Source organism: Rhinopithecus bieti, unplaced genomic scaffold, assembly GCF_001698545.2.
Source record: "Rhinopithecus bieti isolate Rb0 unplaced genomic scaffold, ASM169854v2 scaffold_44159, whole genome shotgun sequence".
Taxonomy (NCBI): Eukaryota; Metazoa; Chordata; class Mammalia; order Primates; family Cercopithecidae; genus Rhinopithecus; species Rhinopithecus bieti.
In genome coordinates this window covers 1,374,794-1,402,700 of record NW_016818573.1, presented here as the reverse complement: position 1 = coordinate 1,402,700, position 27,907 = coordinate 1,374,794, and the positions used below count along the sequence as shown (strand labels likewise).

At 54.5% G+C, this 27,907-nt stretch overlaps 1 protein-coding gene across 4 annotated transcripts; it reads right to left on the bottom strand.

Moving 5' to 3' along the window:
- Window positions 1–241: 241 nt before the first annotated feature.
- Window positions 242–27,907, bottom strand: SYT12 (synaptotagmin 12). 4 transcript variants are annotated; one of them, XM_017857333.1, is made up of 9 exons: window positions 27,682–27,907; window positions 25,862–25,878; window positions 21,024–21,080; window positions 16,388–16,581; window positions 10,950–11,342; window positions 6,963–7,178; window positions 6,096–6,216; window positions 4,928–5,061; window positions 242–2,540 (listed from the first exon to the last, which is right to left on the bottom strand). In XM_017857333.1, exons 3-9 carry the CDS (start codon window positions 21,055–21,057, stop codon window positions 2,367–2,369), a joined length of 1,266 nt encoding a protein of 421 aa, XP_017712822.1. In that variant the 5' UTR covers window positions 21,058–21,080; window positions 25,862–25,878; window positions 27,682–27,907; the 3' UTR covers window positions 242–2,366. The 4 variants fall into 4 exon arrangements, with proteins under 4 accessions (XP_017712822.1, XP_017712823.1, XP_017712821.1 ...); XM_017857334.1 differs by lacking the exon at window positions 16,388–16,581; XM_017857332.1 differs by lacking the exon at window positions 25,862–25,878.

Genomic DNA, 27,907 nt, shown 5'->3' with positions numbered 1-27,907 from the left:
TGTATTTTTAGTAGAGATGGGGTTTCGCCATGTTGGCCAGGCTGGTCTCAAACTCCTGACTTCAAGTGATCCACCCACCTTAGCCTCCTGAAGTGCTGGAATTATAGGTGTGAGCCACCATGCCCAGCCTGCATTGGTCCCTGTAATGGTCTCCTCAGCAGACATGAGCCTCACTCCCCTCTGGGCACCTGGTAGCAGGAAGGAGGGTGCACAGTAACCCACAGGAGGCCTGAGTCCCTGATTCCTAGAGAAGAGACGAAGGTGATTCAGGGCCGAGCAGGGCTCCCTGGAAGTCCCCTCTTCCCGCTCCAGCTTTATTTTGGTTCTAGAATCATTCCAGTTGGCATACCCCGTCCCCACCACGGCCATCCTGGGCACACAGTTAACATGTCATGCAGTCAGGGGGAGGGAGAGTAGGGAGAGGGCAGGGGGGTCAGTGGCCTGCATTGCACAGCCACTGGGTCAGAGAGAGTTGGGGTCTCCCAGGCTACAAAGCCTTATCCAGCCTTGTGTTTCCTGGCACTGGGCTGACCTCCTGCTGTGGCCACAGGGTAGACAGCCTGGCCTTGGGCCTGGGCCGTGGCTGTGTCAGGTGGGGACAGCCACCATCCTGCCGCCAGTCCCCTGGGCCCCTGTTCCAGCCCCTCCTCCCCCCATATCACTGGGGATAACTGGTTGGCCTGGGTCGCCATAGCTCACCAGTTACGGACCAAGGAACAGGGGCAGCCAGCCTGAGGGTCCATGCTGTCACCTGTGGGTGACCCCACCGAGCAGATGATACCCCACCTGCTGGCCTGGGTGAGCTCAGACCTTCCCAGCACTCAGCCATGAAGGCAAGAAGCGGCTTCCTGGGACTGTGGGACGCCAGGCTGGGGACAATAAGGTCTGCCCGCTCTCCTCCTACTGGAGCTGGGGGGTAACCAAAGACTGATGCCAGTAGAGGTGCAACAGTCCAGCCCCTCTGCTTCTGGGTGGGAGCCCCAGGGTGCCTCTCACAGTCCAGGCCCCTGCCCCCACAGCAGTCAGGCCAAGGCGATGATCTTGAAGCCACACTTGCTTGTCTTCCTCCCTCCAGCCTCAGCTCCCTTTCTGGCTCTGGTAAGTTTCTCTTGGAGCACTCACCCGCAAGAAGCTACTTGCCCAAGAATCCCCCTCGAAGATTTCGCTTCTAGGGAACTAGAAGCTAGGAGACCCAGTGTCGGGGGCACCCCCTGCCCTGTCATTGAGAGCCATATCCTTCCTAGCCTGGCATTCAGTCTTATCCTGGCGTCCCTCAAACCGCCCTTCCACCCTGGCCTCCCATCAGGCCTCAGCCACCTGGGCTGTCCTTCTGCTGCCACCCCTCCAAGGTCCAGCCTGAGAGTCTCCCTGTCCACCACATCTTCCCAGGCACCTGCAGCCCACCAAGACCTCTGCAGCCAGTATTCTCTCTGCCCCACCCCTGCCACCTCCCAGGCTAAGACCTGCCTGAGGCGTCTTTCTCCCAGTGGGCCTGGAAGGGCATCAAATGCTTGCAGAGCCTGGGCCTGGTTTGCGCAGGACTGAGCACAACAACCTGTGTCTGGCTTTGGACCTCTGGTTCTTGCCATGTTTGAGGTCCGGGGAGTAGATTTCACAGAGAATAACTCCGGAGCCAGTGTTCCACGTGGCCAGCAGTCTTCCGCCTGGGCCTGGTCTCTTGATCTCTTCTCCGGCCCTGAGAGAGGCCCTTCCTTGTATCCACTGCAGTGGGCTGAGGACTGCATTTGTGATGGGAAGTTCACATCCTGCCATAGCTCAGGCTGGGCCCGCTGCCTGCAACATGCTCACTTTCCCTGCCCCTCCAAGTGCAGCTCCTACCTTGTCAAAGAGATACTTCCTGTTTCCCCAGCCCTCAGAGCCCCTGAGTCCACACAGCTGGGCTGCCATCAGCACTGAGCAGATCCTCAGGGGCAGGGGAGCTTGTCTTTCTGATGTCCTAAGGGCCAGGTTTGTTCGTGTTACTCCTGCTGGTGCCTAGCACAGTGCCTGGCCCCCAAGATTCGCTGGGTTCCAGATCATAGCCTGGCTTGGCAGCTGGCCTCCCAGGAGGAGCAGGGTTAAGGGAGCTTGAGATGGAGCACAGCTGTCCAGTGCCCAGCACCCTCCCTCTGTCCTGGCCCAGCCACAGCTGGTCCTCAGCAGGAGAAGACCCTGGGGCCCTGGACACAGAGCCACGCCCACTCCTCTGCTGCAGTCTGGACAGAGAGACCAGGATGGCTTATGAGGACTCTACCAGGGGACCCCAGTGTTCACGGCTCCAGCTGGGCTATGGAGAGGGCATCAGACAGAGCCGAGTGGGTACCAGGCTCCAGTAGCTCCATTGCCCACCTGGCCCGCCCTGGTTGCTAGTTTCGCCGGACAGCGTGCCACATGGACACAGGCCTGCGCAGCGTGGCCAACATCTGGTTCCAATGTGTGGTTCCCATGCCACTGGCTGACGGCCCAATGATGACATGGCCCACGTTGTCCCCACGGCCGTCGCTGCTGCTCTCAGCCACCGTCACACGGAGAGACAGGTCCTGAGGAAGAGGCAACATGGGTGCTGAGGACCAGGAGCAGTCAGAGGTACTTCTTGGCTCCTGGGTTCAAGGCTACAAATGTCAGGCCCCAGTGGGGGCTCCCTGAATCCTCACTTCTGATCTAAGAGGTGAGGAGACTTGCCCCAGGTCACTCAGCAAATAAATGGCAGGCAAGAGTCTGAACTAGGCCCTCAGGCTTCTCTTGCTGCCTCCCTCCACAGCGGCAGCACCTGCCTGCCAGGGTTCAAATGCTGGCCTCCCCACTTCCCCCTCCTCCTTTTTTTTTTTTTTTTTTTTTTTTTTGAGACAGTCTCACTTTGTTGCTCAGGCTGGAGTACAGGGGCATGATCTTGGCTCACTGCAACCTCTGCCTCCCAGGTTCAACTGATTCTCCTGCCTCAGCCTCCCAAGTAGCTGAGATTACAGGCGCCTGCCACCATGCCCGGCTAATTTTTGTATTTTCAGTAGAGATGGGGGTTTCACCATGTTGGCCAGGCTGGTCTTGAACTCCTGACCTCAGGTGATCCACCCACCTCAGCCTCCCAAAGTGCTGGGATTACAGGCATGAGCCACTGGGCCTGGCCTCCACTTCCTTGCTGTGTGACCTTGGGCAGTGACTTGGGCTCTTGCTACCTCAGCTTCTCCATCTGTGAAATGGTGATGATAATATTTGTTCTGGTCGGGCGCAGTGGCTCACATCTGTAATCCTACCACTTTGGGAGGCCAAGGCAGGCAGATCACCTGAAGTCAGGAGTTCGAGGCCAGCCTGGCCAACATGGTAAAACCCTGTGTCTACCAAAAACACAAAAATTAGCCGGGCATCATGGTGCTTGCCTGTAATCCCAGCTACTCGGGAGGCTGAGGCAGGAGAATCACTTGAAACTGGGAAGTGGAGGTTGCAGTGAGCCGAGATCATGCCACTGCACTCCAGCCTGGGTGACAGAGCAAGACTCTGTCTCAAAGGAAAAAAAAAACAAAAAACAAAAAACTAGGGCCCAGCGCAGTGGCTTACACCTGTAATCCCAGCACTTTGGGAGGCTGAAGTGGGCGGATCGCCTAAGGTCGGGAGTTCAAGACCAGCCTGGCCACCAGCATGGTGAAACCCCAACTCTACTAAAAATACAAAAATTAGCCGGGTGTGGTGGCAGGTGCCTGTAATCCCAGCTATTCGGGAAGCTGAGGTAGGAAAATTGCTTGAACCCAGGAGGCGGAGGTTGCAGTGAGCTGAGATCACACCATTGCACTCCAGCTTGGGCAACAGAGCGAGACTCCGTCTCAAAAAAAAAAAAAATTGGTTTCTATCTCATAGGGCTGTTTCGGAAACAAAATGAGTGAACTGTGTAGAACAGCACCTGCGCAAAGACAGAACATGCTATTACTAATATCACCATGTTGCACTCACAACCGAGGACAGGAGAGACCGTGCTTGAGATGAGAGTGGGAGCTGAAACTCAAACCCAGCCCGATCTCTCTCCTCCCCCTCTTCCCACATGGTCCCAAGAAGTCTCTTGCTTTTAGAGGCTGTGGAGAAGTGGCACTATGACACCCAGGGGGAGGCAGAGGACACATGGGCAGCCTGCCCCACGAGGGTGGCAGGTGAAGGCTATGACACCCAGGATGGGCCAGAGATGCTGGGATGTGCCTGGGTTAGGAACACTCAGAGCGAGGCAGAGTTCTGGGCCTTTACATACAGGCGGGGTCCCTGGGTTGGGGGAGATTAGGCGGGTTCTGTATAGCCCTGGGGCTACGGAGGCAGGTTTTGGCTCACGGCACAAAGGACTTTCTCATTGTCAGGAGTGCGGAGGAGGGCTAGAGATACTGATGGAAGGTGGTGTGAGCCCCATCCTCCGCGGCATGCAAGCAGGGCCCGAGCCCTATCCTCTGCAGTGCTCCCACCCGTGGTCTCTGATATCCCTGCTGGGAGAGGTCTCCCTGGAGCATGTCACTTTTTGAAGACCATGGGAACTTGAGGAGTTCAGCAGAACCCTGAAATAGAGCCTGGGAGATTCACAGCAGGAACTGTGGGTGCCTGGCTCACCCCGGCTCCTCTCTAGCCCTCTGCAGTTCCCTCCACTGGGAATGGTCCTCCCTCAGAGCTGGGTATCCCCTCCTGCAGGAAGGCCCCTCACCTGACTGCGGGAGTCTAGGACACTCTTAGTGGATTAAGGACTCTCCTGCCTGTCCCTTGTGAGCACCAAGAAAGCCGTGCCTGTGTCCCCAGCACCCACCCTAGGGCTGGCCCCAGTGGCACTCAATAACTGCTAGAAAGTGATGGCTGGAGGCAAACTGCTACCCCTGCAGGAGCCCTCAGAAGTGAAGGTAGAGAGATGTGGCAGCTCCAGAGCCCTGGGGTGACCTGGCCCTTTCCGGTCCCCCAGCCCCCTCACCTGGAGCACAATGGCTGGCACCGAGAAGATCATGGCTTCGTTGAACACCGGGTTGGGGTCATCCCTCTTCACGGCTGTCTTCTTTTTGCTCATCTTCCTCCCATCCTGCAGCAGGTATACCTTGACGAAGGGGTCTGTGGGCATGTGGAGTGGTGAGGGCCAGCGTCACACTCACTCACCACAGCCCTGCCCAGTCTGGCTCCACCCACCGACTCCAAACTCCTCAATGCTTTGCTGTTGCCGTGACCTCCTGCAGCCCCACCCTTGGTCCTTTATTTTTTTTCCCATTTCACAGATGAGAAAACTGAGGCTCACACAGCATGTCAGGTGAGGGCTGGGCTTTGTGCTCAGGCAGCTGCCTCACAGCCCACGCGCTCCCCTCCTAGGATGCTGGGGGAACTCAGCAGCCCTGCCGCGTTCCTTCTATAAATGGCCCGAGTGCAGACGTCAGCCCTGAGTCACCGGGCGCCCGCACAGCAGAGCCTGACTCAACTGTGTGCAGCTCTGAAATAACAAGTTGCCGTCTGCCCATCACCTATTGCCCACGGAGTGTCCTTGCTGCACCTGCCTGGAGCTGGCCCCTTCCCTGCTCCCCCGCGCCATCCCAAGGCTTGCAACTCCCAATAGATCAGGCTCCCCCAGCGCCCTGTCTTCAGTTCTCTAGAATACACCTGCCTCCACGGTCACTGCTTTGAGAGGGAATGGCGGCTCCTGCAGACCTAAGGCATGAGGTCCTGCCTGGCACCCACCTCAACCCTGTGGCCCTGGTCCCTTTTTGGAGTCTGGGGTACTGCCCTGTCTCTGGGAATGGAGCCTCCACCATGAATTCCAGTTCCAGGAAACAGATGCCCACCTTGGTTCCCTGCCCAGTGCCCCCAGCCCTGAGTGCTGCCTCCTGCCCTCAGACCCCCCATCACTCTGACCCCCTTCACTCTGCCCTCACAGGGGCCCCTGCCACCCTCCAGGGATCTCATGTTTCCCCAGTTGGATTAATTGTGCCCATGCCACCCCCTACCCATCTGCACGACTTCTGGGCTCAGCAAAGCTGAGGGGAACCTTGGCACTGTGTCCCACACTTGCTGATGCCTCCAGGTGCCCACAGCACAGCAGCTGGGCCACAGCTTCCACTGAGCCACATGGGGGAGCTGGGCTGCCTGCTGGGCCTTACCCGCTGTGGTCTTGTCGTTGGTCCAGATAAGGTTCTTGGCCTTAACCACGACCACGGTGAGGCGCTCAGCTGTGGGGAGGTAGCTGAGGGAGAGCAGGATCTCCCCCACAGCATCGGCGGCCTGGGGGACAGATGGGTGGCTCAGAGGGCTTCTCTCCACCCGACTTGAGGGGTCCGGGGAAGGCCTTGGCTGCCAGGGAAAGGCTGAGGCTCCCTTCTCCATAGAGAAGTGGCTGCACCGGGGGCCCCTCACCACAGGGCTCCAGGCTGGCAGGGACAGCCTGGAGAAAGGGACAGCCACCCACCCCCCGCCACTGCATGGAGCATGTCCCACCCCTCCCTTCCACTGGGTGTGGGCCCTGCCTGGGACCAAAGGCCAGAGGCAGCCTGTCAAATGTAGCTATCAAATGTAGTTTTGTTCCGTCATTGCCAGCCAAGGAAAACACTCTGCGGTAGTAATACACCGCGATCCAAGTGGAATGGAATTCGATTCTTTGCTTAAACAGCAATGATGTTCTGTGAACATTCCTACAATTACAAAACTAAAGTGCAGCTTGGCCTCTAAGGCCAGAGGAAATCATCCCCTCTAAGGCCAGAGGAATGTTTCTCTAGCAGAAGCTCAGTAGGGGTAGAACCTCTGAAGCTTTGGTGGCAAAGCAGCAGAAGAGCTGTCAACAGTGGTCGGGATGTGTTTGAAATTTGCCTGCAGTAAGCGGTTTCCTCAGATGTGGCTCTGGTCTTCTTCTCTGCTCTCCTAATGATGTTGGGGTTCGGGCCATTGCAGAGGATGATGGAGTCCCTTCCTGGAAGTGTATGCGTGTGCACGCTCTTCCGAGGCGGACGAGTAGGCCGGGGCAGGTCACTCACCTTGTTCTGGTCCTGTAAATAGAGCCAGCCGCTGAAGGGCTGCAGCGGGAGGTCAAGCACAGAAAGCTTCAGCTCCACCACCCCTGTGCTGACGTTGCGCTCATCCTCATCGATGCCAAATACAGAAAACCTCAGGCTCTTCTCCTCCAGGGCTGTGGGATCCAGGGGGATGGAGAACTTCTCATCAAAGAAGATGGAGTAGGCATTCCTCTGGATCTGCAGGAGAAAGGGCCATGGAGGGCGCTAGGGGCCTGAGAGGCTGCAGCAGGGAGAGAGCACTGGACAGGGAGTCCAGAGGCCCAGGCTAGAGTCCTCGCTCTGGTGTCATGACACCTTCAATGCCAGTCTTTCCTTTGGTGGCTCAGCCTTGAAGGTTTATTTTTATTTTTTTTTGAGACGGAGTCTCGCTCTGTCGCCCAGGCTGGAGTGCAGTGGCCGGATCTCAGCTCACTGCAAGCTCCGCCTCCCGGGTTCACGCCATTCTCCTGCCTCAGCCTCCCGAGTAGCTGGGACTACAGGCGCCCGCCACCTCGCCCGGCTAGTTTTTTGTATTTTTTAGTAGAGACGGGGTTTCACTGTGTTAGCCAGGATGGTCTCGATCTCCTGACCTCGTGATCCGCCTGTCTCGGCCTCCCAAAGTGCTGGGATTACAGGCTTGAGCCACCGCGCCTGGCCAGCCTTGAAGGTTTAAAAGCCTCCTCTCCTCAGTGGTGGCCAAGCTAGTGGCCTGGCGTTTGAAACTCCCACAATCTGATCCCAACTAATTTCTGTCCTCAGTGCCCGTGGCACCCCAGAACCCTCCAGATGCCCTGGAGGAGCGGGTCTCCATATTTCTTGCATCTGCTCGAGTCTAGCCCTAGGCTAGGCAAGCAGTGGAGTGGGACAGTTGTCTGTGGAGTCACGAGCCACTGATGACCCAGGTTCCTGAAGAGCCTGGCCCAGGACTGTTTGAACACCGTAGGCTGGATGGGTGGATGGAAGGGAGAACTAGGCAAGGTTGGGCCAACTCCAAGCCCAGTCCTGCCTGGTGGGCGCCACTGGCCTCCTCCCAGGAAGTTGTGGGCGGGCCCCGGGAAGGTGCATTGCGGGCACTGTCTCTGGGGAATGGGGGGGGATGCTTTAGTCACTGCCTGGCGATATTTAAAGAAAGTCGTTCTCATCCTTGGACCCTGCCTGAGGCTGAGGGGCTGCCTAGCCTGGGGCAGCACCCCTGGTGGGATTGCCCAGGCTATTATGCTGCGAAGCTTGCCTTCCCCAGAATAAATCCCCAGGGCCACCAGCCGCCATGACCACACTCTTCTGTCACTGCCTGGGCATGGAAAGGCTCTTCTCACAGTGCTCACGTTCCCTACACAATCCCTTGCTTTTGAAGGGCTCCTTGCCTCCAAGGGATAAAGCCCACCTGGCCTCCTGACCTCCTGACCTCGGCATTCAGGCTGTTCATGATCTGGCTCCACCTCTCCCTCCTTCGGCTAAATTAGCCTCTCAGCTGTTCCCTGCTCATGGGGCCTGAGCTCCCCAACCAGCCATTCTCCGAGTGTGTGCTCTATGCGCACATGGGTGGAGGAGGATGGAACCCTGGGTTCGAGTCCCGGACATCCTGCTTCCTTACTGGGGTTGTCTTGGGCAAAGCACTTTTCCGAGCCTCAGTTTCCTCATCTGTAAGATGCCCTAACAATCCGTCCTGTCGGCCTCAGGGGCTAATGAGAGAATCATGGATGTGCTAGGCTCTGTGAACCAGGTTCTCAGCACACATCAGGCTGTGGTGGCTGCTATCTGCCAATGACCCTTCTCCAGGAGTGCGTCCTGAACCACCCAGAGCCCTCTAGGCAGCCCAGACCACAGGCAACATGGCTGGGCACGACAGGAGCTCTGCACGGTTCTGAGAGCCAACCTATGGGGCACTGACCTGGGCTGGGCTAAGAACTCCACATACGTTAACCCATCTCTTTCTCAATAACCATGATGCCTGTTTGACAGATGGGGAAATTGAGTCATGGGGTACTAAACTGACTTACCCAAGGTCATACTGCTAGGAAGAGGTATAACCAGGATTTGAACCCAGGCAGTCAGGCTCCAGGGTCCTGCTCCTAATCGCCCGCTGTACTGCCTCTCAGAAGCTGGGCCACCCCAACTTGGTGCCTAAACACGCCCTCCTCGCACTCTGGTCACAGGCCATCCCCATCCTTCAGCCCAGATGTGGCTCTGTTGGCTTGGCTCTGTGAGGTATAGGAGGTACAGGGATGTGTGGAGGGTAGCCTAAGGGACTGGGTGCCTTCCCTGTCCCTCACGCTTTATTCTTCACCCTTCCCCACTCTGCTCTGGCCCTGAAAGTTGACCTCCATGGGCTGTGTCAACAGATTCCCTTGGCCTTTGGCTTCTGGTCAGGTCAACCAGTAGAGGTCACCAGGAGGAAACTGGAGGGGAGGGAGGTCCTTCTCTGCAGTATTGCTGCGGGACGACCATGTCCTTTGGCCAAAGGGCGCAGCTCCCACCAAGGTAGCCCTCTCCACACAAGGTGGCCCTCTATCCTTTTGGGCCCAGTAACCTCACCTTCCCCTCACCCCTTCAGATCTAGAGTGGGACGGCCCCTCCTGTTATACCCCTCCAAGGTACCATGCCATCCCTGAGGTTGCCTCACAACCCATCCGTGCCACTCTAAATGTTCTTGTTATTTTCATTTTATTTTTTTTTATTTTTTATTTTTTTGAGATGGAGTCTCGCTCTGTCGCCCAGGCTGGAGTGCAGTGGCCGGATCTCAGCTCACTGCAAGCTCCGCCTCCCGGGTTTACGCCATTCTCCTGCCTCAGCCTCCCCAGTAGCTGGGACTACAGGCGCCCGCCACCTCGCCCGGCTAGTTTTTTGTATTTTTTGTATTTTTAGTACAGACAGGGTTTCACTGTGTTAGCCAGGATGGTCTCGATCTCCTGACCTCGTGATCCGCCCGTCTCGGCCTCCCAAAGTGCTGGGATTACAGGCTTGAGCCACCGCGCCCGGCCTATTTTCATTTTAAAAATTTATTTATTTATTTATTTATTATTTTTGAAGTGTGGTCACTCTGTCGCCCAGGCCGGAGTGCAGTGGCATGATCTTGGCTCATTGCAACCTCCACCTCCTGAGTTCAAGCAATTCTCCTGCCTCAGCCACCCAAATAGCTGGGATTACAGGTGTGCACCACCATGCCTGGCTAATTTTTGTATTTTTAGGAGAGATGGGGTTTCAGCATGTTGACCAGGCTAGTTTCAAACACCTGACCTCAGGTGATCCACCTGCCTCAGCCTTCCAAAGGGCTGGGATTACAGGTGTGAGCCACTGCACCCACTCCTATTTTTATTTTTTGAGATAGGGTCTCATTCTGTCACCCAGGCTGGAGTGCAGTGGTGCAATCGTGGCTCATGGCAGCCTCAACCTCCTGGACTCAAGTGATCCTCCCATCTCAGCCTCCCAAATAGCTGGGACTATACATTAGCTGGCACTACCACACCCAGCTAAATTTTTTGTTGTTGTTGTTGTCAGAGAAGGAGTTTTGCCGTGTTGCTTAGGCTGGCCTTCAACTCCTGGTTAGGCTCAAGTGATCCTCCCACCTTGACCTCCCAAAGTGCTGGGATTACAGGCATGAGTCACTGTACCTGGGCAGTCCTGTTATTAAGCTCTCCCCAAATTAGCCTTCTTGAACATGTCATCCCTTTTCTGCTGGGACCCCATGTTGACACAGGGCAGATGTGGACAGGGACAGTTGCCACACTCTGTATTCACCTAGCAGGAGAGCTAAGAACTCCACACAACGGGAGCCTTCAGGTGGAGCCCCCCACCTCCTGGCTCTGTACGGAGCTTTCTCTACAGTCTGAAGCTTCAGCTCTGGGATCAGCATCCATATTTGCGCTCTAGTGCCTTCCTGGGATCCTGCCGGGCCCCACCGCCCTGCCTGCCTGGGAGGTGCCTAATGAGCCCAGAGCACCCTTGTGCCCCACCCTAAGCCCCACTTACCCGGGAAATGCCCACGATCTGCTCGTCGGGCAGCAGGCTGACGCGCATGAAGCAGGACTCGAAGCTGGCCTCCTCCTGCTCCAGGAGGTCCTTGCCCTGCAGCACCGCCACGTGCAGGGTGTGGGAGGCAGCATCATACTCCATGCCCACCTCCACCTGGCCCAGGGTGAAGTCCTGTCCAAAGGTGTTGCTCACGGAGGAGATGGAGTTCAGGGAGTCGGCCGACTGGGACTTCCGGAGGGTCCCACAGTGGGCCAGGTCCAACTCCCGGCCCATTAGCTCCAGAGGCCCCAGCTCACTGATGCTCTCAAAAGTGTCCTCAATGCTGAGACTGCCTTTGCGGCTGGATGGTCCCCGCGTGCTGGCCCGCTGGGCATTCCAGGCAGGCACTCTCTGGGGATGAGAAAGAGGGATGTGGGAGCATCATGGGGGCCATAGGCAGGGTCACTGGGAGACGTCAAAGAGGTGAGTAAGTCCTGTTCATTCTCGAATCTCCAAGTTCCCCTTTCACAGAAGCCCTGCATCCCTTAGCTAAGAAGGTCCTTGTTTAATATTATTTCATGTCACTTATTTATTTATTTATTTTTTTGAGACCGAGTTTCACTCTTGTTGCCCAGGCTGGAGTGCAATGGCGCGATCTTGACTCACTGCAACCTCTGCCTCCAGGGTTCAAGTGATTCTCCTGCCTCAGCCTCCTGAGTAGCTAGGATTACAGGCACGTGCCACCATGCCTGGCTAATTTTGTATTTTTAGTAGAGACAGGGTTTCTCTGTGTTGGTCAGGCTGGTCTCGAACTCCCAACCTCAGGTGATCCACCCATCTACCTCAGCCTCCCAAAGTGCTGGGATTACAGGCCTGAGCCACCGTGCCCAGCCTAGGGTGGATCCTGCCGGGCCCCACCGCCCTGCCTGCGGATGAGACTTTTTTTTTTTTTTTTGAGCCAGAGTCTCACTCTGTCGTCAGGCTAGAGTGCAGTGGCATGATCTCAATTCACTGCAACCTCCACCTCCCGGGTTCAAGCAATTTTCCTGCCTCAGCCTCCTGAGGACCTGGGATTACAGGTGCGCACCACTACGTCTAGCTAATTTTGTATTTTTAGTAGAGACAGGGTTTCTCCATGTTGGCCAGGCTGGTCTCAAACTCTTGACCTCAGGCAATCTGCCTGCCTCAGCCTCTCAAAGTGCTGGGATTACAGGTGTCAGTCACTGCGCCTGGCCAACTATTTATTTATTTATTTATTTATTTATTTTGAGACAAAGTCTTGCTGCATTGCCCAGGCTGGAGTGCAGTGGCACAATCTTGGCTCACTGCAACCTCTGCCTCCTGGGTTCAAGCAATTCTCCTGCCTCAGCCTCCCAAGTAGCTGGGACTACAGGTGCCCGCCACCACACCCAGCTAATTTTTGCATTTTTAGTAGAGACGGGGTTTCACTATGTTGGCCAAGCTGGTCTTGAACTCCTGACCTCATGATCCACCTGCCTCGCCCTCCCAAAGTGCTGAGATTACAGTCGTGAACCACCGCGCCCAGCCCCTCAACTTTTTCTTAACATGTTTATTTGTAGGGACAGAATTCCATACATCAAGTTGTCGATTGCAGCGATGTTTAGAAAAAGGAAAAACAGCTAGCGCCCTAAGTGTCCCAGAAGAAGAACGGGTAAGCCAGCCACTCAAGAGGTGAAGAGGTGATGGAGCAGCCATAAGGGAACTTTACAACGCAGGAAGTTCATGTTGGGTGACACCCAAATATTAATTTTTTTCCCCCTTGGCCAGGCATAGTGGCTCACGCCTGTAATACCAGCACTTTGGGAGGCTGAGGTGGCAGATCGCCTGAGGTCAGGAGTTCAAGAGCAGCCTGGCCAACATGGTGAAACCCTGTCTCTACTAAAACTATAAAAATTAGCCGGGTGTGGCAGCATGCGCCTGTAATCTCAGCTACTCAGGAGGCTGAGGCAGGAGAACTGCTTGTCCCAGGAGGTGGAGGTTGTAGCGAGCCAAGATTGCGCCACTGCACTCCAGCCTGGGCGACAGGGTGAGACTCCGGCTCAAAAAAATAAAAAATAAAAAATAAAAAATAAATAAATAGATATTTTTATTTTCCCTAAATTGACCTTGGGATTTGAGAAAACAAGAACCTTTTATACCACAAACATCTTCCATGCCTTCAGTACCATAATTTTTTTTTTTTTTTTTTTTTGAAAGGGTCTCACTTGCCCAGGGTGGAATGTGATCACAGCTCTCCACAGCCTCAATCTTCTGGGCCCAGGCAATCCTCCCACCTCACTCTCCCAAGTGTCTGCGACCACAGGCGTGAGCTACTACACCTGGCTATTTTTTTTTTTTTTTTAGATGGAGTCTCGCTCTGTCACCCAGGCTGGAGTGCAGTGGCATGATCTCAGCTCACTGCAAACTCCACCTCCTGGGTTCAAGCGATTCTCCTGCCTCAGCCTCCTGAGTAGCTGGAACTACAGGCGTGCCCCACCATGCGCAGCTAATTTTTTGTATTTTCAGTAGAGACGGCCTTTCTCCATGTTGGTCAGGCTGGTCTCGAACTCCCAACCTCAGGTGATCTGCTCGCCTCGGCTTCCCAAGGTGCTGAGATTACAGGCATGAGCCACCGCGCCCAGCCACACCAGGCTAATTTATTTATTTATTTATTGGTAGATATGAGATCTTGCTTTGTTGCCCAGGCTGGTCTCCAACTCCTGGGCCCAAGAGATCCTTCGGCCTCGGCTACCCAAAATGCTGGGATCACAGACATGAGACACTGCACCTGGCTGCTTACCATAATTTTCATGGTTCCCCAATTTTCCATTGAGCAGATAATCATAATTTAATCACTCTTTCCCACTGTTGGACACTTACGTTGTTTCTACTTTTTCAGAAATACAAATGCTGCAGTATTGAATAGCTTTCTTAAAATCCTGGCTCAGAGGACACAGTCCCTTGAAGGTTTTTTGTTTTTGTTTTTGATGGAGTCTCACTCTGTTGCCCAGGCTGGAGTGCACTGCCGCGATCTCGGCTCCTGGGTTCAAGCAATTCTCGTGTCTCAGCCTCCTGAGTAGCTGGGATTACAGGCGCCTGCCACCATGCCCAGCTAATTTTTTTTGTTTGGTTTGGTTTTGTTTGAGACGGAGTTTTGCTCTCGTTGCCCAGGCTGGAGTGCAATGGGATGATCCCAGCTCACCGCAACCTCCACCTCCCGGGTTCAAGCGATTCTCCTGCCTCAGCCTCCCAAGTAACTGGGATTACAGGCATGTGCCACCATGCCCGGCCAATTCTGTACTTTTAGTAGAGATGGGGTTTCTCCATGTTGGTCAGGCTGGTCTCGAACTCCTGACCTCAGGTGATCAACCAGTCTCAGCCTCTCAAAGTGCTGGGACTACAGGCGTGAGCCGCTGTGCCCAGTCAGTCCTTTGTAGGCTTTTGACAAGCGTTGCCGAAATGCTCTTTGGAAAAGCGAGGTTTTTTTGAGACAGAGTCTCGCTCTGTCAACCAGACTGGAGTGCAGTGGCACGATCTTGGCTCACTGCAACCTCTGCCTCCCAGGTTCAAGTGATTCTCGTGCTCAGCCTCCCGAGTAGCTGGTATTACAGGCATGTGTCACCACACCCAGCTAATTTTTGTATTTTTAGTAGAGACAGGGTTTCACCATGTTGGCCAGTCTGGTCTTGAGCTCCTGCCCTCAGGTGATCCACCCACCTCAGCCTCCCAAAGTGCTGGTATTACAGACGTCAGCCACCACGCCAGGCCTGGGAAAGTTTTTTTCAAATTTACACTCCCCCAACAGCATGTGAGATAGTCCCCCCAGACACCTTAAGTGGGTGAGCATGAGGGACTCTAATCTGGTAATAGATTCTGGCTGTGCTTTCTGGAACTCTATATGACATTCGGAAAATTCTCTGCCATGTGTTAAATGATAAAACATTCAGCAAGGTATAGGGAGAGCCCTAAGAATGTGTGTGCCCCCGGTACAACAATTCCACATGTGGACATCCATCCAAAGTACACTATCCCAAATGAAGACAAAGTTTTACATACAGAACATCCACTGCATTATTTATCATGACATTTAGTCAATCATGGAACATGCACAAAAAGGAATCTCCTACAGCCGTTAAAATAATGCTTATGATGTGTGTTCAACAGTATGTCAAAATGCTTCAGCTACAAGGGAGGTGAAAAGAGAAGGACCTGGCACGGTGGTGCACGTCTGTAATTCCAGCACTTTTCGAGGCCGAGGCGGGCAGATCTCTTGAGCCCAGGAGTTTGAGGCCAGCCTGGCCAACATGGTGAAACCCTGTCTCTACAAAAAACAAAAAAAATTAGCTAGGCATCATGGCTTGGGCCTGTAGTCCCAGCTACTCATGAGGCTGAGGTGGGAGGATTGCTTGAGCCCAGGAGGTGAAGGTCACGGTGAACTGAGATTGTGCCAGAGCACTCCAGCCTGGGTGACAGAGTGAGACCGTGTCTCAAAAAAAAAAAAAAAAAAAAGAAGAAATAAATATATCAGGTTACTCTGGACACATTCCTATGGGGTAGCCCTCCTCCACAAGGAGCATTTTGAAAAAAAAGGAAAGAAAGAAAGAAAGAAAAAGAAAGAAAAGAAAGAAAGAAAGAAAGAAAGAAAGAAAGAAAAAAGAAAGACATTAGTAGTTAAAAAGCAGGCTGGGCCGGGCGCGGTGGCTCAAGCCTGTAATCCCAGCACTTTGGGAGGCCGAGACGGGCGGATCATGAGGTCAGGAGATCGAGACCATCCTGGCAGACAAGGTGAAACCCCGTCTCTACTAAAAAATACAAAAAAACTAGCCGGGCGAGGTGGCGGGTGCCTGTAGTCCCAGCTACTCGGGAGGCTGAGGCAGGAGAATGGCGTGAACCCTGGAGGCGGAGCTTGCAGTGAGCCGAGATCGCGCCACTGCACTCCAGCCTGGGCAACAGAGTGAGACTCCGTCTCAAAAAAAAAAAAAAAAAAAAGCAAAAAAAGCAGGCCAGGTGTGGTGACTCATGCCAGCACTTTGGGAGGTCAAGGCAGATGGATCACCTGAGGTCAGGAGTTTGACACCAGTCTGACCAACATGGTGAAACTCCATCTCTACTAAAAATATGAAACTGACTGGGCATGGTGGTGCACGCCTATAATCCCAGCTACTTGGGAGGCTGAGGCAGGAGAATCGCTTGAACCCAGGAGGCAGAGGTTGCAGTGAGCCCAGATCATGCCATTGCACTCCAGCCTGTGCAACAAGAGGGAAACTCTATCTCAAAAAAAAAAAAAAAAAAAGTTGCAGATGTGAAAGGGGAGGAGGGAGGTCTACTCCCCTTCAAAGGAGGACATCAACCAGGAGGGGGCGGTGGTGGAGGGAGAGGGGCTGAAGGCCGATCTGAGTGGATGGTGGGGGCATGGGGTTGCACTCGCTGTGCACCTGTAGGAGCAGAAGCCTCACCTTCTGCCTGGCCTCTGCGCAGCTCTCGCCGTACTTCTGCTGAAGGTACCTGTAGTCGTAATTGGGGAACGGAGAGGGGCTGGGGAAGCTCCCCGACGTCCAGAGCTTCCACAGGCTCACAGCTGCGATTCCCAGCAGGGCCAGGGCCCCTGCAGCATAGACACCCACCTCCCAGCCAGGGGGGCTCTTGATGACTGCAAGGCAAGGGCAGCCTCTCATTAGGGCTTCCTAGTGGATACAGACCCCCACCCGGGGAGCAGCACCGACTTCTTCATTGAATGGATATTTATTGAATGCCTACTATGTGCTAGGTGCTGGAGATCCCATGTCGAACAACACATACACTTTCCTGTGTTGCTTGGGACCAGAAGTGTTTTGGATTTCAGGTTTTTTCTGATTTGGGGATATTTACATTACACTTATAGGTTGAGCACTCCTAATCCAAATATCTGAAATCCAGAATGCTCCAGTGGACATTTCCTTTCAGCATCATGTCAGCCCACAAAAAATTTCAGATTTTCGATTTTGGATTTTTGGATTGAGGATGATCAGCCCGTGTATGTAATATCCAGAACAGGCAAATCTACGTAGACAGAATTGACACCAGTCTATACAGTAAATTAGTGACTGTCAGGGGCTGGAAAGTTGGGAGAAATAGGGTTTCTTTGGGGGATGATGAAAATATTCTAAAAATGGATTGTGTGGCTGGTCGCACAATATATTAAAAACCACTGAATTGTATACTTTCAGTGGGTAAATTGCACGGTATGTGAATCTTATCTCTCCGTGAATCTCTTACCAAAACAAACAACTCAGCCACAAGTGAGGTGGCTGCAGGCTGTGCAGGGCTCAGAGACAAATCCGGATGCTCAGAGGCTTTTGCTCTGCTGATGAGTCAATAACCTTCCCTCTCTGAGCCTTGCTGCCCCCGAAGACGGAAATTAACAACCCCCTCAACTGTGGCAGGCACGTCCTCTCCAGCACCGTGCTTGGCACGCGGCAGGACCACACATGTTCCAAGGTTTTGCCTCCCTCTCCTAGGAAACCTGGCTCTGCTTCCCCACAGGAAGCCAAGGAGACACTGGGATTCATTCTGCAGGTCACAGTGCTGGCAAATATGGCTCTCTAAACTGTTCTTAGTACTGTGTCTGTCTCAATTCAAGTGAGGAAACTGAGGCACAGAAAGACTAAAGAACTTGCTCAAGGTCACAGAGCCCAGAAGGGGTGATGCTGGGACTCCAACTCTGGCAGCCTGACCCCAAAGCAAGCGGAGTAACCACTGCCCCACCCGGCCTCGACCCTGCACAGTTCCCTTGCAGCAAGGTGGAGAGACGTGTGAAGGGCATCTCAGGGCTGGAGATTGATCACTGCACATCCATTGAGCACCAACCCTGGTGCGCCAGCAGCCTATGGGCACAGGTAGCCAGGGCTAAGTCAGCCCCAGGCCAAGTCCCTGTCCTTAAGTAGCTGGCAATCTAGGGGGTGGTGTGGGGCAGGCAAATAAATAGACGAATCAGGGTTCTGGGAATGGGAGCAGCCCGGGAAGGCTTCCCGGAGGAGGGACATGTAAGCCGAGATATTAGGAGGGGCAAGAAGTGTGCCAGGCCACAGTAACAGGAGCTGGAAGTCAAGGGCAGGAAGAATAGAGGGGTATAAAAAGCCCAGAGTGGGCAGAGTGCCTGGGGGAGGGAGGGAGGGGACCTGGGGCTAGAGAAGTTCCTCATCACTGCTGCCCTGAAGCCCAGATGCACTGGAGTGGAGCACACAGTGGGGCAGCCCCTTTAGGCTGCCCTGCTCTCTACTGAGCCACCTTTACCCAGATCCACAGCACTGACTCACTGGCTTCCAGCCCTGACGCCCTCCCAGCGCTAAGCACCCTGTGAGGCTCTACTTTCTTTTCTTTTCTTTTTCTTTTTTTTTCTGTGGTTTTTTTTTTTTTTTTTTTGAGATGGAGTTTTGCTCTTGTTGCCCAGGCTGGAGTGCAGTGGCACGATCTCAGCTCACTGCAACCTCTGCCTTCTGGGTTCAAGCAATTCTCCTGCCTCAGCCTCCCGAGTAGCTGGAATTACAGGCGTCCATCACTGCGCCCGGCTAATTTTTGTATTTCTAGTAGAGACAGGGTTTCACCGTGTTGGCCAGGCTGGTCTCGAACTCGTGACCTCAGGTGATCCACCCACCTCAGCCTCCCAAAGTGCTGGGATTACAGGCGTGAGCCACTGCACCCGGCCATGGCCCTACTTTCTAAAAGAGGAAAACAGACCAAGGAAGGGTAACGGGCACATGTTTCTCCACTCAAGGCCATCGGTGAGAAACGGCAGAGCCGGGAACAGGTACTTTGGCTTCCAGGCAAGTCACCCAGCACCTCTGGGCTTCAGATTCTGGAAAATGCAGATGACAAGAACATCCCCCATCCAGCGGTCCCACTCTGATGAATTTATTCTAAAGGGAAAATCCCAACAAGTTTTATGTCTGAGATGAGTCATCGAGGCTGTATTTATAACAGCAGAAATCTGGAAACAGCCTGAAGGTCCCACCGAGGGGGCCAGGGAGGGCTGGTGGCACTGTCTTGGGACGAAATGTCACTGGCCTTTGAGCATGACAATTGAGGTAATTAGGATGGCACTGTGGCAATGCAGAGACACATTTCTGGCATTGTTAAGAGAGGAAAAAAAAAATGAATCCCCAACATGGTCTAATCACACAATTGTGATGTGTGTAAAAGTAACGCAGCACATAGTCACGGGCTGGGCAGACCAGGGTAAAACAGAAGGAATGGGTAATGACAATGGAAGGGCCGTGAAGAAACCCTCCTTCCTCCTGCTCCTGTTGACAGAATGTCACCTGTGGGCTAAATACGCCCATCACAAAGAGATCCACAGAGGCTCCCGGGCCCCGCCCTGCCAAGGCTTGGCATGTTCTGGGAGTCCTGGGAACAGGGTCACAGCAGGGCTGGGTGGTAGCCAGGGGTTGGCCAGAGGGCAGGACCAGAGGCCCAAGGTCTCTGGGCAGGCTGTGGGTACAGCCAGGTGGCAAAGCAGGTTCAGGCTCCCCTGCGCCTGAGGCTCTTGGGAGCTGAAGGATGAAGCCCATGCCCGGGGTGGCAGAAAAGGGGGCAGGGCTGGGGGCACACAAGGAAAAGCCCCAGGAAGGTGACATGAAATGACAATTCACATTCATTTGTTTATTGATTTTATGGAATACCAGTCTTGGGGTGATATTGGAAGTGGGGTCTAGGCTAAGATCAGAAACAAGGGGGACGAGGAGGAGGAGGAATAACTCCCCTTATGAAGCACTTACTATTTATGATTTGCCAGGTCCTGTCTAAGCACGTCACATGTATTAACCCATCCAGTCAAGGCAATCCTGTGAGGTTGGTTCTATTGCTTTCCCCATTTTACAGATGAGGAAGCTGAGGGACAGAGGAAAGATCTGCCTCCAGACAGACTGGGTTCAGATTCGCACCTGTAACCCTGACACCAGGCCCCAGGACTCAGGCAGGCAGAGGCAGAGGCAGAGGCAGGGAAGAACTCCAGGCCAGGAGAACAGCATGTGCAAAGCCCTGGCGCTGGGAGAGTGGCGTTTGCACTGTGCTGGGCGCTGCACATCCATCAGCTCTCTAAATCTTCCCAACAGCCCTGAGGCAAGGCTCATCATTTGCATTTTACAGATGAGTAAGTAGAAGCTCAGGTTTCACCACTTGCCCAAGGCCATACAGATGGGGGTGGGGTGTAGGGGGCTAGACCTGTGAGCCCGAGGGTGAAGGTGAAAAGTGATGGGAAAACCGGGCACACCCTTCAGATCAGCCCTGGGCTTCCCAGGGGCTGTGTTAGGGTAGGAGCTGGAGGGATGGGGAGCCTGGGGCTGGGAGTCAGGAGACCTGAGGGCACGTCCTGACCGGTTACTCTCTGAGCCTCACCTCTCCCATCTGTGAATGGGGAGAAGAACAAAGGGAGAAAAGATGGCTGGTGTGTTTCAGCTCTGACCCCATCTGCCGTCCATGGGTAGGGCTGCAGGAGTATGTCTGGAGTCTCGAGGCATCTCCGAGCCAGCTCCCATCTCCCCGCTGGGGCACAGGGTGACTGGGTGGGAGCAATGGCCCTGGACTGGGTGGCCTCTATTTTTTATTTTTTTCTAATGAGACGGAGTCTCACTCTGTCGCCCAGGCTGGAAAGCTGGAGTGCAGTGGTGTGATCTCAGCTCACTATAGCTTCTGTCTCTGGACTGGGTGGTCTCTGAGTTTAATGCCTCATGAATCTAACATTGACCTTCCTGGATATATTTTCCCTTGGCTACTTGACAGCCTCCACAAAAGGCCTCGGCGAGTGGATTCCGAGTCACAGGCTCATCCCCAGGGTGCAGCAGGATGAGGGTCTCCCCGGGGACCCTCTCAAGTAAAAGAGAGAAAGTCACTTTAACAGGAAGGAGTCACTTGAGTGGCAAGATGAGGAGACGGCAGACTGGGCCAAGCTTGATGTCCCCAGGGCTGTCTGACCTTGGGCAAGTCACTGACTGTCCTAGACAGTGAAGGCAATAATGGCAAGGACAAATTACTCATGTCCCACGGACACCTCCCACCCAGGCCTGGGGTAAGGGTCTCGTAGGCGTGATCCAGGAGGGGCTTTCCCTGGGCACTCACCGCTCAGATGGTATTCTGCCACATCCACTGCCATGGTGCCTGCTGTGGTGACTGTGACTGGAAGGGAAAAGAGAGTGAGCGGGTAGGGCTGCAGAGAGTCAGCGTCCCGTCCCCAGGTCCTGGCCTCCCGGCACGCGCGTGCCTGTCATCCAGAGCTTACACTCCGCTATAAGGGGCGTGCTACTAAAGGAAGGCTTGGCATTTTAAGAAATGATGTTTAAAGCTCTTTTCAAGCATTCTAAGACTCTTTTCAGGATTGCCAGATAAGACATAGGATGTCCAGTGGCATGTGAATTTCAGATTTTGCTTTGTTTTCTTTTTTCTTTTTTTTTTTTAGATGGAGTCTCTCTTTGTTGCCCAGGCTAGAGTGCAGTGGCACGATCTTGGCTCACTACAGCCTCTGCCTCCTGGGTTCAAGTGATCTCCCGGCTCAGCCTCCCAAGTAGCTGGGATGACAGGCATGTGCCACCACACCTGGCTAATTTTTGTGTTTTTAGTAGAGATGGGATTTCACCATGTTGGCCAGGCTGGTCTCAAACTCCTGACCTCATGTGATCCACCAGCCTCGGTCTCCCAAAGTGCTGAGATTACAGGTGTGAGCCACCGCGCCCGGCCAAATTTCAAATCAGCTTTTAATATTTGTGTCCCAAATAGTCCATAGGACATACCTACACCAAAATCTTTTCCATTGTTCATCCAAAACGTCAATGCTCCTGGGCGACCTGTTTTTGTATTTGCCAAATTTGCAACCCCAGCTCATTTCCATCCTAACAACATCAGGCTGACCAGCGGCAACGCAGTAGGCGACTGATAAGAGCAAGGCCCCCCTGGCTTGAGCCAGAGCCTACCTTCAAATGCTTCCATTTCGATTGGGAAAGAAAGGCTGCGTCTCTGCAATATTCTATTACCAGTCCTTTCACTGCTTGGCGTGGTTTCTTCCCCACCCCACCCTCCACCCCCAGCTTTTAGGAACAACTGAAGTTGTTCTGGAAAGGTCTGGGAGCTCCTACAACCCATTACCTGAAGCTAGGCGACTGCTTATTGTTTTATTATTGTGCTAAGAAGTAAATCAGGCTCACGATGTGTTCTCGATGGGTGTGTGTGGGGAGTCCTGGAAAAGGGAAACTGGGATGGGCTGCGCTGATCTCAGGTCAAGGGCGCAGAGGACCAGGATAATGCCCGCCCCAACTTCTGGATTCCCGTGTAGTTCAGGGAGGTGGTTACACACAGTAAGCCTGCAGGCCCGGTGCAGGGTGGTAGGGTGAGGGGAAGGGGACGTGAGAACTGCAGAGTGATGGCCTGGCCCAAGGGCAGCCGCCTTTCTGCCCCAGCAGGAATGCCACCCACTGTGGCTTGATCTTCTGGCACTTTAAAGAAAAGCCAGATACCTGAATTTTTTACATGCAGTTTCCTGAGTTTTACAGGTAGCAACCAATTTGCAAAAAATCCAAATACCATTCAGGTGCAGTATAAAAAGTCCTCGGGGAGCGTGACCCACCAGTTCCCGACCCCTCGGAGCATCCTGTAGGTTCCCTTTGGGACAGGGGTCGAATCAGAGGGTAAAGCTAAGGCCCTCAACATTTTCAGGAACCCCGGGGTTCTCCCCAATCTATGGCTTTGGAGTCAAGAAGCTGGGGTGCCATGCTTCAGTTGGGGTCATCCAGCACATTTGGGATGCCATAAGTCCTAGTCCACCCCCTTAAGTCCAGGGGTGCCCAGGAGCCTCGAGAAGCAGGTCAGGTGAGTTGCACAGCCAGCTCCTGGCTCCCAGCTCTCCTGATGCTGCCCCCACTCCCACAAGGAGATGTGCGTTGTCATGGAGATGGAAGGGCGGTGCTAAGCCAGGAAGGGCCTCATCCATCCTGACTAGAGTGGAAACTCATTCCTGGGCCTGGGCTGGAGATAATGATAGGAATAGGCAACCTTGCCGAGCACTTCTTATACATCAAGCCCCGTTCTAAGCACTTTGCTTATATCTGACCTCATTTAATCCTCCTAACAGCCCCATGAGGTAGGTACTATTATTATCTCTGGTTTGCAGGTGAGAGTCCCAGGGCGTAATTTGCCCCAGGCCACACAGCTAGTAAACTGTTCAACCCAGGCCGTCTGGCTCCATGCTCCTAACCACTGTGTCTCACTGCAGGTGGGCATATGGTTTCCAAAAAGTTTCCTAAGAATCTGCCAGTCAAATGGGTCACCGGGTCCCTGTCCAAGGTGGTCCTAGCTCCTGGCGGAAGCTGGCCTGGATACGCTGAAACACATGCTAACGTGCACACACGCACCTCCCAGCCTGCTGCTGTCTTGCCGGGCATCAGATAAGCTATCGGCTTTTTCTGCTTACCTGGCACAAGCTGACTTTGCAAGAGTGGAGCCAAGCTGGGACAGCCAATGCCAGCAGCATACGAGCAAGGTATGCAAGGCAAAGTACATCCCACAGCACAACAGGCATGGTATGGGACAAAGCCTCAAGCTGCATCCGGCCTCTGGCTGTCGGGGGCCCCATCACCTCCACGGCTGGTCCAGCTCAGACCCCAGACTCCCACGCTGTCTGTTCTTTCCTCTCCCTTTAACACGACATCCTTTCCCAGGGAGCTGAGATTTCAGTGAGGGTGTGAATCACTGCTAGGCACACCCCACAGAAGTTCCTTTTTTTTTTTTTTTTTTTGAGACAGAGCCTCACTCTGTCACCCAGGCTTGAATGCAGTGGCACGATCTCAGCTCACTGCAATCTCTGCCTCCCAAATTCAAGCAATTTTCCTGCCTCAACCTCCCAAGTAGCTGGGATTAGAGGCATGCGCCACTACACCCAGCTAATTTTTGTATTTTTAATAGAGATGGGGTTTCTCCATGTTGGCCAGGCTGGTCTCGGAACTCCTGACCTCAAGTGATCCTCCCGCCTTGGCCTCCCAAAGTGCTAGGATTACAGGCATGAGCCACCGCCCCTGGCCTCCAGACAGAAGTTCCAGCCTGGTGCCCTGTGAAGGCAGAATCTCATCTGCCTGAATGGAGGGAGAAGAGAACTGGGGGAGAGGTCGAGGCTCCTAGAGGGGGTCATCCTGTGCACAGGGTTTGTAGTCAGCTGCACCCAGCTCTGACTCCCATATCTGCCCCTGGCTAGCTGCAGTGGCCTTGGGCAATTTTCTTAGTCTCTTAGAGCCTCAGTTCCCCAACTGTAAAGCAGATGTGAGGCTGCCAGGAGGGTGGAATGAGAAGGTACGTGTAGTCAGGCTTGGTATGTATTGGCTGCTTTGGTTAGCAGCCTGGTGATGGCCCACACAGGCCCCCTAATCCCTAGTCTGGGCAGTGTGGGCAGCACTGTCAGCCTACAGATGTGTTTATTTGTCTTACATTTAAGTGAGTTGCCAGCATTTTAAAATTGAAAAATTTAGCTCAGTGCAGTGGGTTGTGCCTGCAGTCCCAGCTACTGGGGAGGCTGATGTGGGAAGATCTCCTGAGCCCAGGAGTTCAAAACCGGTCTGGACAACATAGTGAGACTGTGCCTCAAAAGAAAGCAGTGTGCGGTGAGGGGGGACTTTCCCATTAAAAACTGATTTGAAAAGGATTTCCAGCTTCCCTTTGAAAGTTAGAAGATCTGGCCAGGCGCGGTGGCTCATGCCTGTAATCCCAGTACTTTGGGAGGCCGGGAGCACCTAAGGTCGGGAGTTCAAGACCAGCCTGACCCCAACTCTACTAAAAATACAAAATTAGCCGGGCTTGGAGGCACATGCCTATAATCCCAGCTACTTGGAAAGGCTGAGTCAGAAAATCGCTTGAACCTGGGAGGTGGAGGTTGCAGTGAGCCGAGATCGCACCATTGCACTTCAGCCTGGGCAACAGGGGCAAAACTCCGTCTCAAAAAAAAAAAAAAAAAAGTTAGAAGATCTGGGGACAATGGGTTTACATCTCCCGACTCCAACAGGAGTTGGAGCTAAGTCAGCTCTGCCCCTTCCCTGGCTGCTCCCATCCTTCTATTCACTGCTAGAACCTGTTGGCTCCTAGACGCATCCCTGTTCATAAGCCTGGTAAAGTGGACTTTGAATGAGCTACTTTTGTTTGTTTTTCTTTTTTTTTGAGACAGAGTTTCGCTCTTTCATCCAGGCTGGAATGAAGTGGCGCGATCTCACCATGCCCAGCAAAGCTATGGGAGATTAAGAGAGGTTAAGTGACTTGCCCAAAGCCACACAGCCAGCAGTGGTAGACCTGGGCCTGGCAGCCATTCCTGCTGCCCAGTCCAGCCCCTCTTTCATTAGCAGTGACAACCCTCATGCCATCTTCCCCATCCGTAAGACCCACGGGGCAAATCCTGTTACTACCCCACCCTCCACAGACTGTCCTCCACAGAGGAGGAGAGGGAGGCTCAGAGAAGGGCAGTGAATTGGCCCAAGGTCACCCAACCAGTGAGCAGGAAGCTGAGACCAAGTCGCAAGTGCTGGCTGTACAGCAAGTACCCTTCTCAACGGCTTTGCTCACTATCCCCGAGACCCCCTGACTCTGTCTCACCTGGTACGACCTCAGTGGGCTCCCGCTGGCAGCCTGGAGGTCTGCCAGGCAGAGGGACTGTGGCTTTGGCTAGAAGAGGATAGCAACAAGGTACAGTAGGACCAGGGCAGCCTGTGACCAGAGCGTCCCCGGTGTCCAGACACATAGCAAAGAGCATAACATGGGGACCAGAGTGGCTCCAGACCCTCACTGAGCTTCCAGACTGCACATCCCACCCCCTGCAGCACCCCTCCCCATCCGACCAATTCGTTCTGTCCCAAACCCCCAGACCCTAAACTACACAGAGCTTACTCATTGAAAACAGCTCTAGGTTCAAATTCCAGCTTGATCATACCTACCTAGCAATATCTCCTTACTGCTGCATGCATGTGGACATAATATGTGCTAAGTGCTTAGCACTGTGCCTGGTTGTAGTAGGTACACAAAGTGGACATGATGATTCAATGGATTAATGGATCTCCCTTTTACAGATGAGGAAGCTGGGGCCCGAGGTCACCTAGCATACAAGTAGCAACACCAGGATTGGTGCCAGGGTGCAATGGATCTGGGCCTGGGCTCTTGGCCACCATGCTGACTCCTGACCAGGCAGGCCTTTTGGGGTGGGGAGTTGGAAGAGCCCCCCACTTCCCCCGGCTTTGCTGGAATCAGACCATGGCAGAGGCCCCTCCTGGGCTTGTCAGAGAATTGGCTTTCCAAGAACGCTGTGCCTCGGCAGGGGAGAGGGGCTTTCTGCTCTCTGCTCCACCCCAGCTCCTTGCCCAGTGTCCTCACATCATTCTCTGGTTAGCAAGGGAATGGGAAGGGTTGGGAGGTGGGCCCAGGAGAGCCTCACCCTTCAAGCTGCGAGCCTCTTCAGGATCTTTAGGTTGAAACCTTTTCAAGTCCCCCTCCTCCGCTTTCTGAGATAACCACATCCTGTTGCCATCTCCCAAACAGCCCACAGAAACCGCAGGACAGACTGGCTGTCATTTCTTGGGCACCTACTGTGTGACCTGCCCTGTGTCATCTCAGCACCACAGCCCTCTGAGGGGGCTGCTACCCTGCTCCTTGCGCTGGAGAGGAAACTGAGGTGCAGTGTGGGCAGCACTGCCAACCTACAGATGTGTCTTATTTGTCAGTCACCAGAGCTGACAAGTGGCAGAGTCCGGGTTTGAAGCTCAGGCTGGGAGCCCCCACTCTGCAGAGCTGCTTAGGAAAGCTTTCAGACTTCAGAGTAGGGAGGCTGGAGGATCGGGGACTTGTCCCAACCCTTCTTCACATTGCTATGGTAACTTGGGTGGGTGTCCTGCCCTCTCTGAGCCTCAGTTTCCCATTTCTAATAGGAAGCACTATTGCTGCTGTTCTCTAAAACTGTAACCCCCTGATGGGGAGAAGGAGCTGACATTCCATGGTGCAGCTTTCCCAGGCTTTTGGGAATGGAGGAGGGCGGCACACAGTCTCTCTGTAGCCCCTGGAAGAGGGCTCCCAGGATGGCCAGTTCAGAGCCTTCCACCCATAGGCCAGGCTCCCGGCCCCCCACCTCCCTCCCCGTACTTCAGCCCAAATCTACAGCCTTGAGGCCCTGAGTCTGGGCAAGCTTCCTCCCCTGCCCCGCCATACCCCTCTCCTAAGCTCTGGAAAGCCCCCCACTCAGTCTGGTGCCACCGGAGGCTGAGGGTCATATCTGGCTCTTCACACAGCCAGGGCCTCCTTGGGCTGGGGTGCAACGTTCCCCTCCAGATTGGGACGACTCCCGCAGACCTAGCGCTCCTGCCTCAGGAACCCCCAGGGTGTATGGGGACCGGAGTGTCGGGAGTGGGTGTGAAGCCAGAGCAGGGACAGTGAGGACAGTCAGGTTGCTGAATGCGAAAGTGAGGGGTGTGTGTGCAGCGTGGGCGCGGGGAGGCGTGTAAACGGTGGGGTGAGCCGCGTGTGTGCACACGCGGGGCGTGCGATGCGATGCGATGCGCACTGCGCGGAGTGGCTGGGCCGGGTAAGGGCGCCCAGCGTGCGCGGTGCCCGGCATTCGTTCGTGTGCAAGCGCCGCGCGGAGGTGCAGGCGCACAGAGTGCGCGGGGCTCTGGGGTCCCGGGCCCGGGACCCGAGGAGGGGGCTGCGTGCGTCCGCGATCAGGGTGTGATCCCGGCCGCGCACCGGGGTCGGCAGGGTGCGTACTCACCCGGGCTCCGCGGAGGGACCGCCGCTCCGGCTGGGCTCCAGCTGCCGGCCCGCCTCCCGCAGCGCGCACGCACCTGCGCCTAGCCCGGCCGGGCCCGCGGCCAACGCCACCCCTGCAGTGTCGCGGTGCCGCCTCCGAGGGACGCGGCGCGGGCCGGGGGCTCGGCCGGGCCGGAGGCGGTGGACCGGAGCTGTGCCGCAGTCGCGGGCACGCTCCCGGAGCCCGC